We start from the raw sequence: 14,388 nt of genomic DNA on the forward strand, positions 1-14,388 counted from the left end.
ATTTACACACTCTCATTTCTACTTGATGGAACTAACTGCATTCAAACCATGTTTTTGGTTTAGTATCTAAAAACATTTATGCTTAGCATCTGGCTCCACTCTTAACAGTTCTATCTACTTAAAAGCAACAGCTGTCCTTTTCTTCAGATTCTGCTACAATAAGAATTTGATAAAAATCTTACTAAAACATGCCAAGTATGCTTCTTATACTGGCCATGAATAGGATTTAGAATGAAACATTTATATAAAAAGTTGGTGTACCAACTTGTCAAAAATTTTCATAAGACATGGTTTGAATTGAATTCAGATTTAGACCCAAGAAGCTTCCTAACTGTGACAGCTGGGAAAAAAGAATACAAACCAAATTAAAAAGCAAACAGACAGACAAACAAACAAAAGACATTTTGCTACCTAGCTAAAATATCCTTCAAATGCAAGTAAAAGAAAAATTGCATTAAAAAAAAATCAATTCTGATGAATCAAAAGTTGAATACCAAAGAATATTACTAGGATGTGGGAGGAACATTCCTGGAGAGGAGGGAGAATTCCTGATAAAAGGCAAGGAGCCCTTCTATCTTTCAAACACCTGAATCCCAAGAGCACTGAAGACTGTGAAACTCGGCCATGTCCCATCTCTGATTCCATGATAGGAAATTACAAGAGGAAAGAGTTACTTACCACAAAGGGGGTTGGGGTTATATCAGAAAAGAGGTACACAGGAATCCCCTGGCTGATAAATGTAGTTGCAGCAAGTCGGGCGAATCTGGAAATGCAGAGCGATGGGGGAGAAAAGGAAAGTAGAGCCATCAGGACCGTGGGTGACAATAAAGAAGGAAATGAAGGTTCAACCATTTCTTTAGACTGAGAGCGGCAGCCAGATTGAAGAAAACGTTTATTATACTTCTGCTGGCGGAGAACATTAAGGCTGGAGGAAGCGTAGGAGTCATCTCACTCCACCCCTTTGTTTTACAGAAATGGGACTAAAGCCAAGAAAGGACGTATGACTTGTCCCATGTCCACGAGCCACTCAGCGGCGGACCCAGGGCTGCACCCAAGTCTCTCAGCTCTCCTCCATCTCAGGGGGTCTCAGCGGAGGGCGATGCTGTCCCCATGGGACATTTGAATCGTCTGGAGACATTTTTGGTTGTCACCAGGGTAGAGCGCTAGTGGCAGCTAGTGGACGGAGGCCAGGGATGTTGTTAATCATCCCACAATGCACAGGGCAGTGCCCACAACAAAGAGTTATCTGGCCCAGTACCAAGTCACTTGGCAACAGTGCAGGGACAGAGAAACCCGAGTCTAAAGCTGTCACTATCCAGTATATGCCCTGAAGACTCGTATTTGATTCGATGTTGTCCTCTACAAAACATATGGCACATTGGCATGTGTGCGTATGTGATATATGTGTAACACATATATGCATAGGACATGTATATGACATATATACATCTTGGCTCCATTCAGCCCTTAGAAGAAGACTTAAATCTTTGACACTTTGACATATTTCTCAATTTCCACAGCACCTGGCTTAGGGCAGGACATAGAACATGGCACTGGGTCTTTCTTCATGCACGGAGTAAAGTACTTCATCACAATAACTGAGCAATTTACTTCCAATGAACACCACCACACTATTACAGGACTAAACAAACAAAATATTTGATCATTCTCCCAAATAGTTCTTGAGCACTAACTTCATGGAACACTATTTCGGGAGCTGGCTGGGGCAAAAAGAGGAGATCTTTAACAACTCAAGCGTTAAAATTCCTAGGATCAATAGTAATACGAAAATGATTTTGACAATTAAAAAAAATACCTCTACATAAGGGAAAGTCATAAAAATAACAAAATTTAGCAAAAACAACTTAACTAAAAATCTGAATTAAATCCACACTGTATTCACTAGAAGGTACTGAAGTCACTTTTACCCTCATGAAATGTGTAGCATGTGTTCAGGCTGACTTTAAAGGCGCTTTCTTAAAGCTAGCAAAGGAGACACTCAACATACCTATGATATATACATGATATATATGAATTAAGTTACAAATGTGCAAGAAAAAAGATTCAGTGTGTTCTCTGCATATACTTAACAGTTATTGCTTACGTTCCCCAACAGATATTTAAAACTGGAAGATTAAAGAACTAATCAACATTTCCTTAGGTAAAATTCTGAGACTGCAATAGTTTCCGACTCTTTAAGAAAACGTTGGGCTTCCCTGGTGGCACAGTGGTTAAGAATCCGCCTGCCAATGCAGGGGACACGGGTTCGAGCCCTGGTCCGGGAAGATCCCACATGCCACAGAGCAACTAAGCCCGTGCGCCACAACTACTGAGCCTGCGCTCTAGAGCCCGCGAGCCACAACTACGGAAGCCCGCGTGCCTAGAGCCCATGCTCTGCAACAAGAGAAGCCACTGTAATAAGAAGCCTGCACACCGCAATGAAGAGTAGCCCCCGCTCGCCACAACTAGAGAAAGCCTGTGCGCAGCAACGAAGAACCACCGCAGCCAAAAATAAATAAATAAAATAAATAAGTTAAAAAAAAAAAGAAAAAGAAAATGTCCATTTCCTCATCATAAGTGTTTTACCATACACTGGTTAGTAATTGTTACAACCTCTAAATATCTTGCTTGCTGTCGGTGATAGACAGCGACCCTGAGCTCCACTCCATTCCATTCTATCAAACTCTGAGACTGGAACCATAAAAAAATAGAATCAGTAACATCGGTCACTTTAAGGAACTGATATGGCCCCAAGGCCAGAGCAAGAAACAGCTGCACCTTAATTGACAATGTTAACATATATGAAAGATGTGTCAACCTGAAGCAGGGTAGTCAGTCTAAGGAGAAGAAATCTGAGAAGCTAAACAGGCAGTTAGCCACATATATGCACTGTGCATGCTTTGACCGGAAGGTCTGACCCGCTGGTAAAGCATGCTTATGATGTAATTCTCACTGTAAATCCACTAACTGAAATTGACAAACTGATATTCTGAGGTTTATACTACATTACTCTCTTGTGAATGTAGTTCATAAGCATCAGTCCTTGAGAGATACAGCTTCTCTCTTGCTTTATTGACAAAAATCACATTTTTGAGCCTGCAGCTGAAGACCCAATATTTTATATCACCCTGAGTTCAACCTAGGAGCTGATGTCATCTGGTATTTTGCCCTGGCCATGCTCCCTTCCTCACAGCCACACATTTGTTCCCATTAATGTTTCTCTCTTAGACTAGAAGCTACTGAGAAGCAAAGATTAGGACTCTATGAATTTATCCAGCACTGTAAAGTTATGAGACTTTTCACTAATATTAAACATTGGCATGTTCTTCCAATCTAAGAAACTGCTAATATTTATACTCTGGAAAGATTAAAAAAATTCAACATAATAGAGGAAGTGTTCAAGAAAAAAAGAGGGTCATATAACGTGATTAAGAGCAGTGATTGGCAAACTCCAGCCCATTTTGTAAATAAAGTTTTACTGGAACACTGCCATGCCCATTCAGTCATGAATTGTTCATGGCTGTTTTTATGCTACATGGCAGAGCTGAGTGGTTGTGACAGAGACTGTGCAGCCCACAATGTGTAAGATATTTACTATTTGCCCTTTAGAGAAACAGTTTGCTGACCCCTGGTGTCAGCCTCTTTATGTTTAAAATTGTGTTGCCTTCTCTCACTTTATGATATTAGAGCAAAGAGATAAAAGTACATACTTTACAGGTTTGGTGAGGGCTAAATGAGTGAATACTTAGGTGCCTAACTCACATTCAGCACTCAAATGATTCTATCACCACCACCACCACCACCACCGCCATCACCACCATCACCATCATCATCTGCCTACAGCTACATAAGACAGTCTCATTGGTTTGGGAATGTTACATGAATGCAGCTTGCAATGGGCATTTAAGAATGGGAAGGAGCTCATGAGGCTTATAAATAGTGGAAGAAAAAACATTTACATAAAAGGAAGAAAGTGAGAGGGAGAAATAATATTGCCAGTTAAAAAAATTACCTTAGATAGGTAATAAGTTCTAAATTGTCTAAATAATTTTATCTTCTTAACCCAAACATAAAACCAGAATTCTTAAAAGTTGCAAAAGAATCTACCCATCAGTTTTATAGTTAAGCAATGTAGCTGACAAACATATCTAAAGTCAACATATTGAAATGGTGATTACACCTAAAACTACAAAATACACTACAAAAAAATAGTTTCCGAAATATCTTTACATACCTTCTGCTGCTGCCTCCACTTGCTGGATGGGCTCGAGCATCATAGCTGATCACAACACCTCTTTGCTTAAGGTCACTGAATTGTTTTTCCAGGTATCTACAAAATCCCTAAAAAATACCCCATGGATTCAAAGAGTATACTATATGTTTTAACACACACACTATATATATATTATATATATACTGAACAATAGGAAAATAACACCTGTATTTATTTTCTATCTGTATGTATCAGGTAATATGTTGGACACTTAGTATTTATTATCACTAATCCCAGATCAACTTGGCCAAGAAACCCCATTTTACAGATGGAAAAGCTAGAACTCAGAGAGGCTCGGTGACTCGCCCAGTTTCAGATACACGAATAGCAGAGCCTAGATTTGTGCCTGGGTCTGGTTAGAGGTGGTTCAGTGCTGGGTTAAAAGCACACAGACTCTGTGGGCTTGTACTCTACCCCCACCTACGAGCAAATGACAAGTTCCTTAATCTCTCAGTGCCTCAGTTTCCTCTTCTGTAAGATGGGAATAACAATAGTACCTACTTCAAAGGGCTGTATGAGGGCTAAATGAGTTAAAACATGCCAAGTGCTGAGAATCCGACACCAAGGAAGCACTATGTGTTTGCTGTTATGAGCATTATTTTTACTGTCATTTTTCTTCAAAGACTGTATTCATTTTACACTAGCCTAAAATGTCTGAGGACAGGGAGGTGTTTCAGACATTTCCACCTGCCCTGTGCATCAGTAGGTAAAAGAAATTCGACAGTTAAGATTTCCACAGTTAACTGATCTAAACTTGTTCTGCTTGTGATATTGTTTTCAAGCAGGTAGGTCTTAAGGAGGCTCTATCAGTCCACCATTATACAAATTAAAATTGTGCAGAGTTTGGGCTATTCCCACCTGCCTAGAAATGGTGGAACACACAATTCCTGCATCTTAGTGGGTGCAATAAGATCACATCAGTCTGAAATATGGAAGATTAGAAAACAGTGAACTTTGAATTCAAGAGGTTTAGATTACTGGACAAAATAGGTTTTATTACAGAACAAAAAGAACTCTGGTTGATTGGGTTATAATGATGGTTCATACTACTTATTTCACTTTGATTGAAGGAAGTCTTATAAAAAGTTAATTGTAACTCTTATTTTTGGTAGGGCAATACTTCACAGCTTTGTTGCCAGAGTGATGCCAATTTAGAAAGCCTCCAGTTTTTCTTGTGCAAAAATACTGCATTGGGCATATCTTCTGAGGTTGAGGGATACGAGGTAATAAGAACACATGTGTACTGGTTTTGTGGGGTCCCCTGAGGGTACACAGAGGCTCACACTCTAAGGCTTACAACAGTGACAGCGCTCTCTCCCTGGCCCAGGTCGACCCCTGTGTGTGGCCCCAGTGTTCAAGGGGGGCAAAAAACCATTCAGCCTTAGTCTAAAGTCCCTATCATCTCCAAACTGCTCTAAAAAACTCTGGGGCCTGCTGAGGCTGAGGACCTGAGAGCATGGCTAAGGGAAGGGAGCATGCTTTTTCCTGAGAAGAGACTCACTGAGGGATGGAAATATTATCATAGAGTGTAAGAAACAAACTTTATATACCTTCAAAAGGTCAAACTATGACCAATATGTAAAAGCTACAGAAAGATAGATTTGTCTCAAAATAAAGAAACCATTCTTTAATGAGAACGATCCAAAGACAGAATGGCTAATTCAGAAGACAATGAGTTCTCTATCACTGATGTGTAATGGCTCAGTTAAGTAACCTAAAAGGAAACTATAACCTCTGTCAATGAGGCAAACAATACAAAAATTTCCCTCTAGTCTCTATCCTGTTTCCTAGTGGGTTGTTCTTGACTCACATGCATCTACTTCTTAAATACAACCAGATGAATTTGGGGGCACCAATAAGACGAGAGCTCGCACCCGAGACCAGCAAGCACGGAGTTTTCAGATGACTCCAGGCTCCAAGCTGGCCCACGTGATGCCAAATGCAGCAGAGGTGAGGTGTCCCCACTGAGCTCCACCCACATTACAGATCTGTGAGCAAAATAAATGTGGTTGTTGTTTAAGACTACTATGTTTTGGGTGATTTGCTGTATGCTCTAGTGACCAGAGCAGAGGGCGACCTTATCCATCAACATGATCCCATGTTATCCATAAACTAGAACAGGATTCCCAGGCTCACTTTATTCCAAGCCTTCCCTCCAGAAAGATCTAGGGAGCCCTACTGCTTAACAGTAATGTGTTCCCATGGCAACTCTGTACCCTTATGCAAGAGTTCCATCTTAGGGTTTTGTCAGAACATGCCCAACTCTGCCTTTATGTTGGGAGGTACATGTAAAGTACAGGTAATCACCAGTAGTCAATTTTCCCAACGTCTTCTTTCCTGGAATTAAAGTGACCTTCAATTTTAACAAGTCTAAGCAGTTGAAGAAACAGAACAATCTGTTCCACTTCATTTCCCTCATAAACAGAATTCTCGACACTCAGCATCAGCTGTTTTATCAAAGCCTTCATCTTTATTCCTAAAAGTTGGGTCTGGACTCTAAGAGTAAAATTCACAAATGAAGGCAAGGGAACTCAGCAATAATTTCCACCTATGGTGTAAATTAAAACTAAATAGAACGAATAACTCTTGGTTATTCTGGCAGTTAGAAAAGCTTTTCAATGCTTGCATCTGCACAACCATAACAAACATTATAAGAACACAGGAGTCGGTCAGCTTAGTTAGTGGATTGGCACCGGAATGAAAGCTCCATGAGGAAATCTGTCTGTTTCAGTCATTATTATATCCCTGATGCCTGGCACCCAATAAATCTCTGTTGAATGAATAAATGAACGAATGAATGAATTGCTGCATGAGTTTGAAAAGGTACTGCTTCAGCTGACTGTGCAAGCCTAACTTTATGGAGTAAAAGTGTGATTCCCTGTGCCTAGGCAAACCCACAAGACTCATCCATAATTGAAACAAATTAGGTCTGTCAAATACAAAAGGAGCCTGGAGTTAAATTAATTAAACAAGGAGGCCATTGGACTGAGATGGCTTTAATGCCTTAGGAGCCTACTCAGCAAGCCAAAACCTAACCCTGTAAAAACCCCAAGGTTAAGAAATCGCAACTTAAGGACAGCCAATCACAAACAGCCAGCAAGGCTTTCCCAAATATGGCACCCGCTTGAGCTGTAGCCAATCTATTAATTTCCTTGCTTTGCTTCTGCCTCTTCTCTTTTAGTCTTTCCCCTAGTTCTTGTTAGTGGAGCGCTCTGAGGGGGAGCAGAATATGTGACCCCAAAACATGTCACTCTGGCATGTGGATCATTTTGAAATGAAGGCAATCAAGACCCAGCAGGTTGAAGAAAAACTTTCACCTCTTCCTTAACTACCTAGGAGAATTTAGATATGGAGCCTGACCCACAAAGGGAACTTTTTTTTTTAAATTTTATTTTTATTTTTGGCTGCGTTGGGTCTTCATTGCTGCGCATGGGCTTTCTCTAGTTGTGGCGAGCAGGGGCTACTCTTCGCTGCAGTGCGCGGGCTTCTCATTGTGGTGGCTCCTCTTGTTGCAGAGCACAGGCTCTAGGCATGTGGGCTTCAGTAGTTGCAGCACGCAGGCTCAGTAGTTGTGGCACACGGGCCCTAGAGCACACAAGCTTCAGTAGCAGCGTGCAGGTTCTAGGGCATGCGGGCTTCAGTAGTTGTGGCACGAAGGCTCAGTAGTTGTGGCTCACAGGCTCTAGAGTACAGGCTCAGTAGTTGCGGTGCACGGGCTTGGCTGCTCTGTGGCATGTGGGATATTCCCGGGCCAGGGATCGAACCTGTGTCCCCTGCATTGGCAGGCTGATTCTTAACCACTGCGCCACCAGGGAAGTCCAAAAGATAACTATTATCAGAGAGAACTTTTAATATGAAAGAGCTATCTGGATGGCAGGCAAACATTAACTAGCAAACATCTGCTCTTCTACTGCGCTGTGAAAAATATAGCTATAAAAACATATATATACACACACATATGTGCATATATGTCTGTATATATAAATATATATATATTTGAAAAGTCCTTCTATTGTCATTCTCCACTTTGAAGCCTCAACTGCTAAACCTGCCCTTGGGTCTCATTGTCTTTATGGGGCTCCCATACGTATGTAATTAAATTTGTTTTCTCCTGTTAATCTGTCTTATGCCACTTTAATTAATAGACCAGCCAAAGAATCTGTAAGCGTAGAGGAAAAATTTTTTCTTCCCAGCAGCTCCTAACCAGTTTGGAATTGCCTGATTCAAATAGATTTTTGCTCAAGTAAACTCTTAAACTTTTTAATATGCTTCAGTTTATCTTTTAGCACTGGGACTATGTTAAGAATAACTAAGAAATATAAAAATGTGGCACCTGTGTAGTCTGGATGATGGTCAAGTCATTCATACGAGAAATTCCTGCTCCCATAGCACCTCGGAGGCCAGCTGTCCCAAACTCCATTCGAGCCCCAAAACATTTTTGTAGTTCTTCTTTATTACCTTCTGCAATTAGTTGTTTCACTGACTCCAAAGTTAAAGGATTCTGCAAAACAGAAATGTACATACCAGGTATAGCCAGGTGAATAACATAATGAAAAATCAGAAATATAAAAAAAAACCTCACGCTAATTCTAACCTACAGGAGAAAAAAATATATATATATATTTAATATATGTATGTGTATGTATTTGGAAAGCATATATATATGCATACGTATACAAGTATAGGCTTTTCAATTTTCTGATGCTTTTAAAATTTGAAATATGAAGTTGGTCTTTTAAAAATTATAATGCATGATATTGTGATATAATAAGAGATATATATTTAGTTTTTGTTCCTAGTTCCTGGCAAAGAGGTCATAAAACCCTTGAAATTTCCTGAATGATTAGGATGAAAGGAGCATCTTTTGTTATTCATAACAAACCCCTTTCATCCATACCTGAGCTTATCCTAATGAAGTGACTCTTGGGAACCAACCAAGTGATTAGATGGTTGGAACTTTCAGCCCCACCCGCTGACTTCCAAGAAGGGGAGGTGCTGGAGATTAAGTTCAATCACCAATCATTTAATCAATCATGCCTATGTAGGGGCACTGAAGCTCTGCACTCCTTCCCACTATACTTTGCCCTGTGGATCTCTTCCAACTGGCTGTTCTCGAGTTGTGTCCTTCATAATAAAATTGGTAATAGTAAGTAAAGTGCCTTCCTGAGTTCTGTGAGCTGTCCTCCAATTACCAAACCCGAGAAGGGGGTCACGAGACCCCTGGTTTATCACTGGTTGGTCAGAAGGAGAGGTGACAACCTGGGACTTTTGCGGGTATCTGAAGTGGGGACAATATTGTGGGACTGAGCCCTGAAGCTGGAGGGTCTGTGCTAACTCTGTACTGAGTTAAACTGTTGGACACTCAGCTGGTGCCCACAGAGAAATGGAAACTAGCACAGTGTGAAAGACTCACACATTTGGTGTCAGAAGTATTGTGAGTAAAAGGAAATAGTTTTTCCTTTATAATGTAAGTATTATTTTCTTTCCTACAAAGGTAAGCACTTTTGGAGAAACGGAATGAACATACAGGTTTTGGGATCTAACACTCAGAATGGAATCCCAGCAACACCACCACTCACCAACTCTATAATGTTGGGCAGATTATTTAGCTTCTTGAATTCTCAGCTTCCTCATCTCTAAAATGGGAACAATCTATAACCTTCCTTACAAGGTGGTTTTGAGGTGGTTTACATTAAATTAATGTAAAACACCTTTTTCTATCTGGCACCTAGTAATAATCAAATGTTCATTTTCTTCCATAATGTCTTCAAATTTTCCCAGAGTGATAGCGTATATAATTTAAATCAAAACCTTACTTTGGTAGTGTTTTATAAGTTGTACAATACTTTCACATATCTGGTCAAATTTGAATCTTGCAATGACTATAAGAGGCAGGCAAATAACAAAAACCCCATTTTATAGATGGGGAAGCCTCAGAGATGAAGTGTCCTGCTTAAACTGTATGTGTAAGCATTAACTTAGTACCTTTCATATTACATTAACTGCTTCAAACAGACACTCACATGAATCATTTAAGTTCATTTTAAATTGCCCTTTTTTTGAGCAATAGTTGCAGAAAATGTTAAGCATGGAGAAAAATGACAATTACATTAATTCCATGTCAAACTTTTAAATTAAGAATTCAGGTTAACAAAGAGTAAGTACTTTATATTCTATCTTACAGTAATCACCGCAGTGGATGACCATGCAGGCAAAATATGGCCACATAATGAAACTTTGAAATGCTACTGCAATAAAATGCCGCCTTTTGGAATTAAGCCCACATTTTCAGATTGTTCCAGATTCAAGAGGAAACAAGTAAAAGCCCACCTTTTTGGTTAAAAGCAATAGCCACTGACCACAGAGCACAATCTGACCTATCAGATTGTTAGGTGCCTGCAAGTTAGGGCTCAGATCTGCAATGTAAAAGAGGTTCAATAAATAATTGCTGAGTAAATGAGAAAACTGAGACTTCAAGGTCACACCCAATATCCGGTGATTCTTTCATTCACAGTGTAGATTTGGAAAATCCTAATTGGCCTTTGATATCTATAAAAGACCGAATAGCTTGAGAGAAACCAAAGGAGGCAGAAAGATAAGAATAAAAAAATCAAGAGGTCAGCAGAGATCAGAGTCATACGTGGCAGTGACACATTTGTCAGCAACCAGAGGAACAGGGATGGAGGCACAGTGGAAATGCTCAGAGGGTACCTGCTGGTGCACCGCCACCCTTGGGGCAATCAGACCACAGGGCTGCAATGCTTTTAGCTGGCGGGAAGTTCCCTCTGGGTGCCTGTCTCAAGCCAAAGAAGAAATTAAGAGAGGAAAGAACAAGAGGAGTGGTAGCAAAAAGATGAAAAGGACAACACCCCCTCACCTCTATCCAGTGAGGTACTCTCTCTGTATACAAAGATACAACATTTTGTGGAAATTGGGTTTTTATTTCTTCAAAGGGAAAGTTTTATGAAACTAATTCATTACCAACTATGGCTTCAAAAGATTTCTACTCACTGCCAGTTAGTGAGTTATCAGAAATGGAGACCTTTTCCTCGGCTAAAGAATTCACAAGAATTACAAAGAAAAACCACCCAAGGAGTTGCCAATAGCATCCAGAAACAGGATGTGCTGGCATTTCATGTGAAGTGGGGGGCCCGAGGGTGAAGAGGAAGGCCTGGCCCCTGCAGAAAGGGCTTGAAATCTTCCTCACTGACTCAAATATTTCAGGTCTCTACTATTTCAGTGCACAGTAGTGCACTGTGCAGGACTATGGACCATGGAAGTTCGTGAATGAGTGAGCAGCACCGACTATATGATTTGCTGGGGCCCAGTAACAAATAAACCCACAAGCAAGTGTTTTTGTTTTCGGCCAATCGCTAAGAGCTATGAGGGAAAAGAACAGTCTGTTTACGGAGAGTATTAGAGAGAAATAATTTACCCTTGGAAGCCAGGGAAGCCCTCTCTACATAAGCCACATTTAAGTTCAGGCCTGAAACATAAGTAACGACATGAGAAACAAGTTCAGCAGAAGAGAGCTGAGAGGAACTTTCCGGGAATACAAACAGCGTGCACGACGTAACAAGTAGGAAACGAGAGACTCAGGTTAGAAAGGAGACAGGGAGTGATGTCCGGAGCTCGGTCCCTGCTTCTGTTTGCTCCAACACCTAAGAGAGTGAAAAGCTAGGGTGCTGTGTTCAAGGGGTTCCCCCTTCTTCTCAGCAAAGTCTGAGACCTGAGAAAAACGCCTGAAGCCAAGCGGGTCCAACCGAAAGGATCCACGTTTGCAACCCAGCGCCTGGGAAGGCTGCTCTGCCAAGTTCCCGGGAGTTTGAGGAACAGGCGGGAACAAATAGGGGTCGGTGGGGGATGCACGGCGGACTGCAGAGGACGAGCCCGCGGTCTGAGTGGCAGGAACGCGCGCTCGCCTCAATTAAACAAGACCCCTGAGGCCCGCCGCATTCAGACCAATCCCGCTCGCTGCCCCGCTCCCGAACCTGCAGTCCCCGCCCGCCGGATGGCTGATTTTGTCTCGGGACAACCTTTCCCGGACAAAGTTCAAATGTGCCACAAACCAGCCACACCGACGAGGCCTGGCCGCCGCCGCGTCCTCCTCGGTCTTCCGGCGGGACCAGCGCGGCCCCGCGGGGCGGAAGGGAGGGAAGGAAGGAAGCGCCTGCACCTGCACTCGCCGCAGGAAAGGCGGCGCGGCGCCCGGGGAGCGGGCAGGGGGTCCTGCACCTCCTCCGGGCACTCCCGGCCCCCCGGCGCCCTTCACCTTGTCCCATCGCAGCCACCGGGCCGTCTCCTGGTCCAGCCGGGCGTCCATGCCGGGGCCGCCGCCTCCCGGAGCCCCCGTCCCCGCCGCCATCCCTGCGCTGCCACCACCAAGTTCAGGAGGTAGCGAGATCGCCCTTCCGGCGGGGCGGGGCGGAGAGAACCGGCTCGGGAGCCACCCGCGTCCGGGAGGAAAATGACGTCCTCCGCCGGGGGCAGCCTCCTTGCAGTGTACAGTTGCGCCTCTGGGGGCAGCGGGATAGAAGCGAGGGGTGGAAGTGGGCGTGCTGAAAGATCCCGAGGTCACCCCCATTCATACAACAGCTATTCATTCAGTTCCTACTGTGCGCCAGGCACCGGGTCAGGAGCTGGGATACAAGCACGGGTAAGCCCAGAAAGGAGCCTAAAAGTTATGTAGAAATTCTGAAAGTCAAGAATAACCGAGAGGGCTTCCCTGGTGGCGCAGTGGTTGAGAATCTGCCTGCTAATGCAGGGGACACGGCTTCGAGCCCTGGTCTGGGAAGATCCCGCGTGCCGCGGAGCAACTAGGCCCGTGAGCCACAATTACTGAGCCTGCGCGTCTGGAGCCTGTGCTCCGCAACAAGACAGGCCGCGATAGTGAGAGGCCCGCGCACCGCGATGAAGAGTGGCCCCCACTTGCCGCAACTAGAGAAAGCCCTCGCACAGAAACGAAGACCCAACACAGCCATAAATTAATTAATTAATTAATTAAAAAAAAAAAAGAATAACCGAGAAAAATCTTGAAAAAGAAGAAGAAGTGGGAGGATTAAGACAAATAGATGGTGAAACGGAATGGAGAGTCCAGAAACAAATCTACACGTGTATGGACAGTTCATTTATTTCAGAGGTGGCGCCGCAGAGCGAGGGGAAAGGACTTACTTTCAATTAATGGTGCTAGGTCAACTGGACATCTATGTAAGAAGAAGAAAAAAGAAACTTGAGCCCCTACCTCACACCACACCTCATATAAATATGCATTCCAGGCTAATTGTAGATAAGTGTGAAAGGTGCAATGAAACTTCTAGAAACTAAAGAGTTCATCTTCATGACCTTAGGACCACTAAGCCATAAAGGAGATGCATGCAGTGAGCATGAAAAGGTATGCGTACGAATGTCTCTAGCAGCATTATTTGTAATAGCCCCAAACTGGAAACAACCCAAATGTCCATCAACAATACAGTGGATAAATACATTATATTATATTCATACAGTGATGTAGAAAAATTGTGGTGTATTCATACAGATGTGAAAATGAACTATTGTACACATTGTAGATGAGCCTCACAAACATTATGTTGAATGAGCGAAATATTGGCTCATTCCATATATATGAAATTCTAGAATAGGTAAAAATATAGGGAAAGAAAGCAGATCAATGGTTTCTAAGAACTGTGGATGGAGAGAAGGGTTGCCTACAAAGGGCACAAGGGAATTTGGGAAATGATGGAACTGTTCTGTATCTTGGCTGAGGTTATGATAAACACAATACACATTTATCAAGCCTCATAGAACTGTACACGCTAAAGGGTAAATTTAAAATTATGTTTGAAGTCTTAAGATTTAAAACTTTTAAAGGAGGCAAAACTAATCTATGGGCATCAGGAGAGTGGTTACTTTGGGCAGAAAGAGGGTGCCTTCTGGGATGCTGGGCCTGTCCTATTTCTTGACCTGGGCAGTAGTTGCTCAGGTGTGTTCACTTTGTAATAATTCACTGGGCTGCACCTATGAATTGTGCATTTTCTTTGTATTCTATTTCTTTCTTTTTCGTATTTATTTATTTATTCTCTTTCAGTTTTAAGAAGAAACCAATATATATCCAGGAT

General features: G+C 42.4%; 1 protein-coding gene across 2 annotated transcripts in view; it reads right to left on the reverse strand.

Annotated features, from left to right (window-relative positions):
- The window catches only part of PGM2 (phosphoglucomutase 2), a 34,293-nt gene extending 21,586 nt beyond the window's left edge, over positions 1 to 12,707 (reverse strand). Inside the window, exons 1-5 of one of the 2 annotated variants that reach the window (XM_082464217.1) lie at positions 12,546 to 12,682; positions 10,604 to 10,689; positions 8,607 to 8,774; positions 4,235 to 4,341; positions 679 to 763 (exon numbers count right to left, since the gene is read on the reverse strand). In XM_082464217.1, the coding sequence (XP_082320343.1) occupies positions 679 to 763; positions 4,235 to 4,341; positions 8,607 to 8,774; positions 10,604 to 10,689; positions 12,546 to 12,555 (456 nt within the window). In that variant the 5' untranslated portion in view covers positions 12,556 to 12,682. Of the gene's footprint in view, positions 1 to 678; positions 764 to 4,234; positions 4,342 to 8,606; positions 8,775 to 10,603; positions 10,690 to 12,545 lie in introns of both variants that reach the window. The other variant, XM_082464216.1, reaches the window with a different exon arrangement.
- Between the last annotated feature and the right edge of the window lie 1,681 nt (positions 12,708 to 14,388).

This window comes from Balaenoptera physalus (genome assembly GCF_965194825.1).
Source record: "Balaenoptera physalus genome assembly, chromosome: 5".
NCBI classification, from domain to species: domain Eukaryota; kingdom Metazoa; phylum Chordata; class Mammalia; order Artiodactyla; family Balaenopteridae; genus Balaenoptera; species Balaenoptera physalus.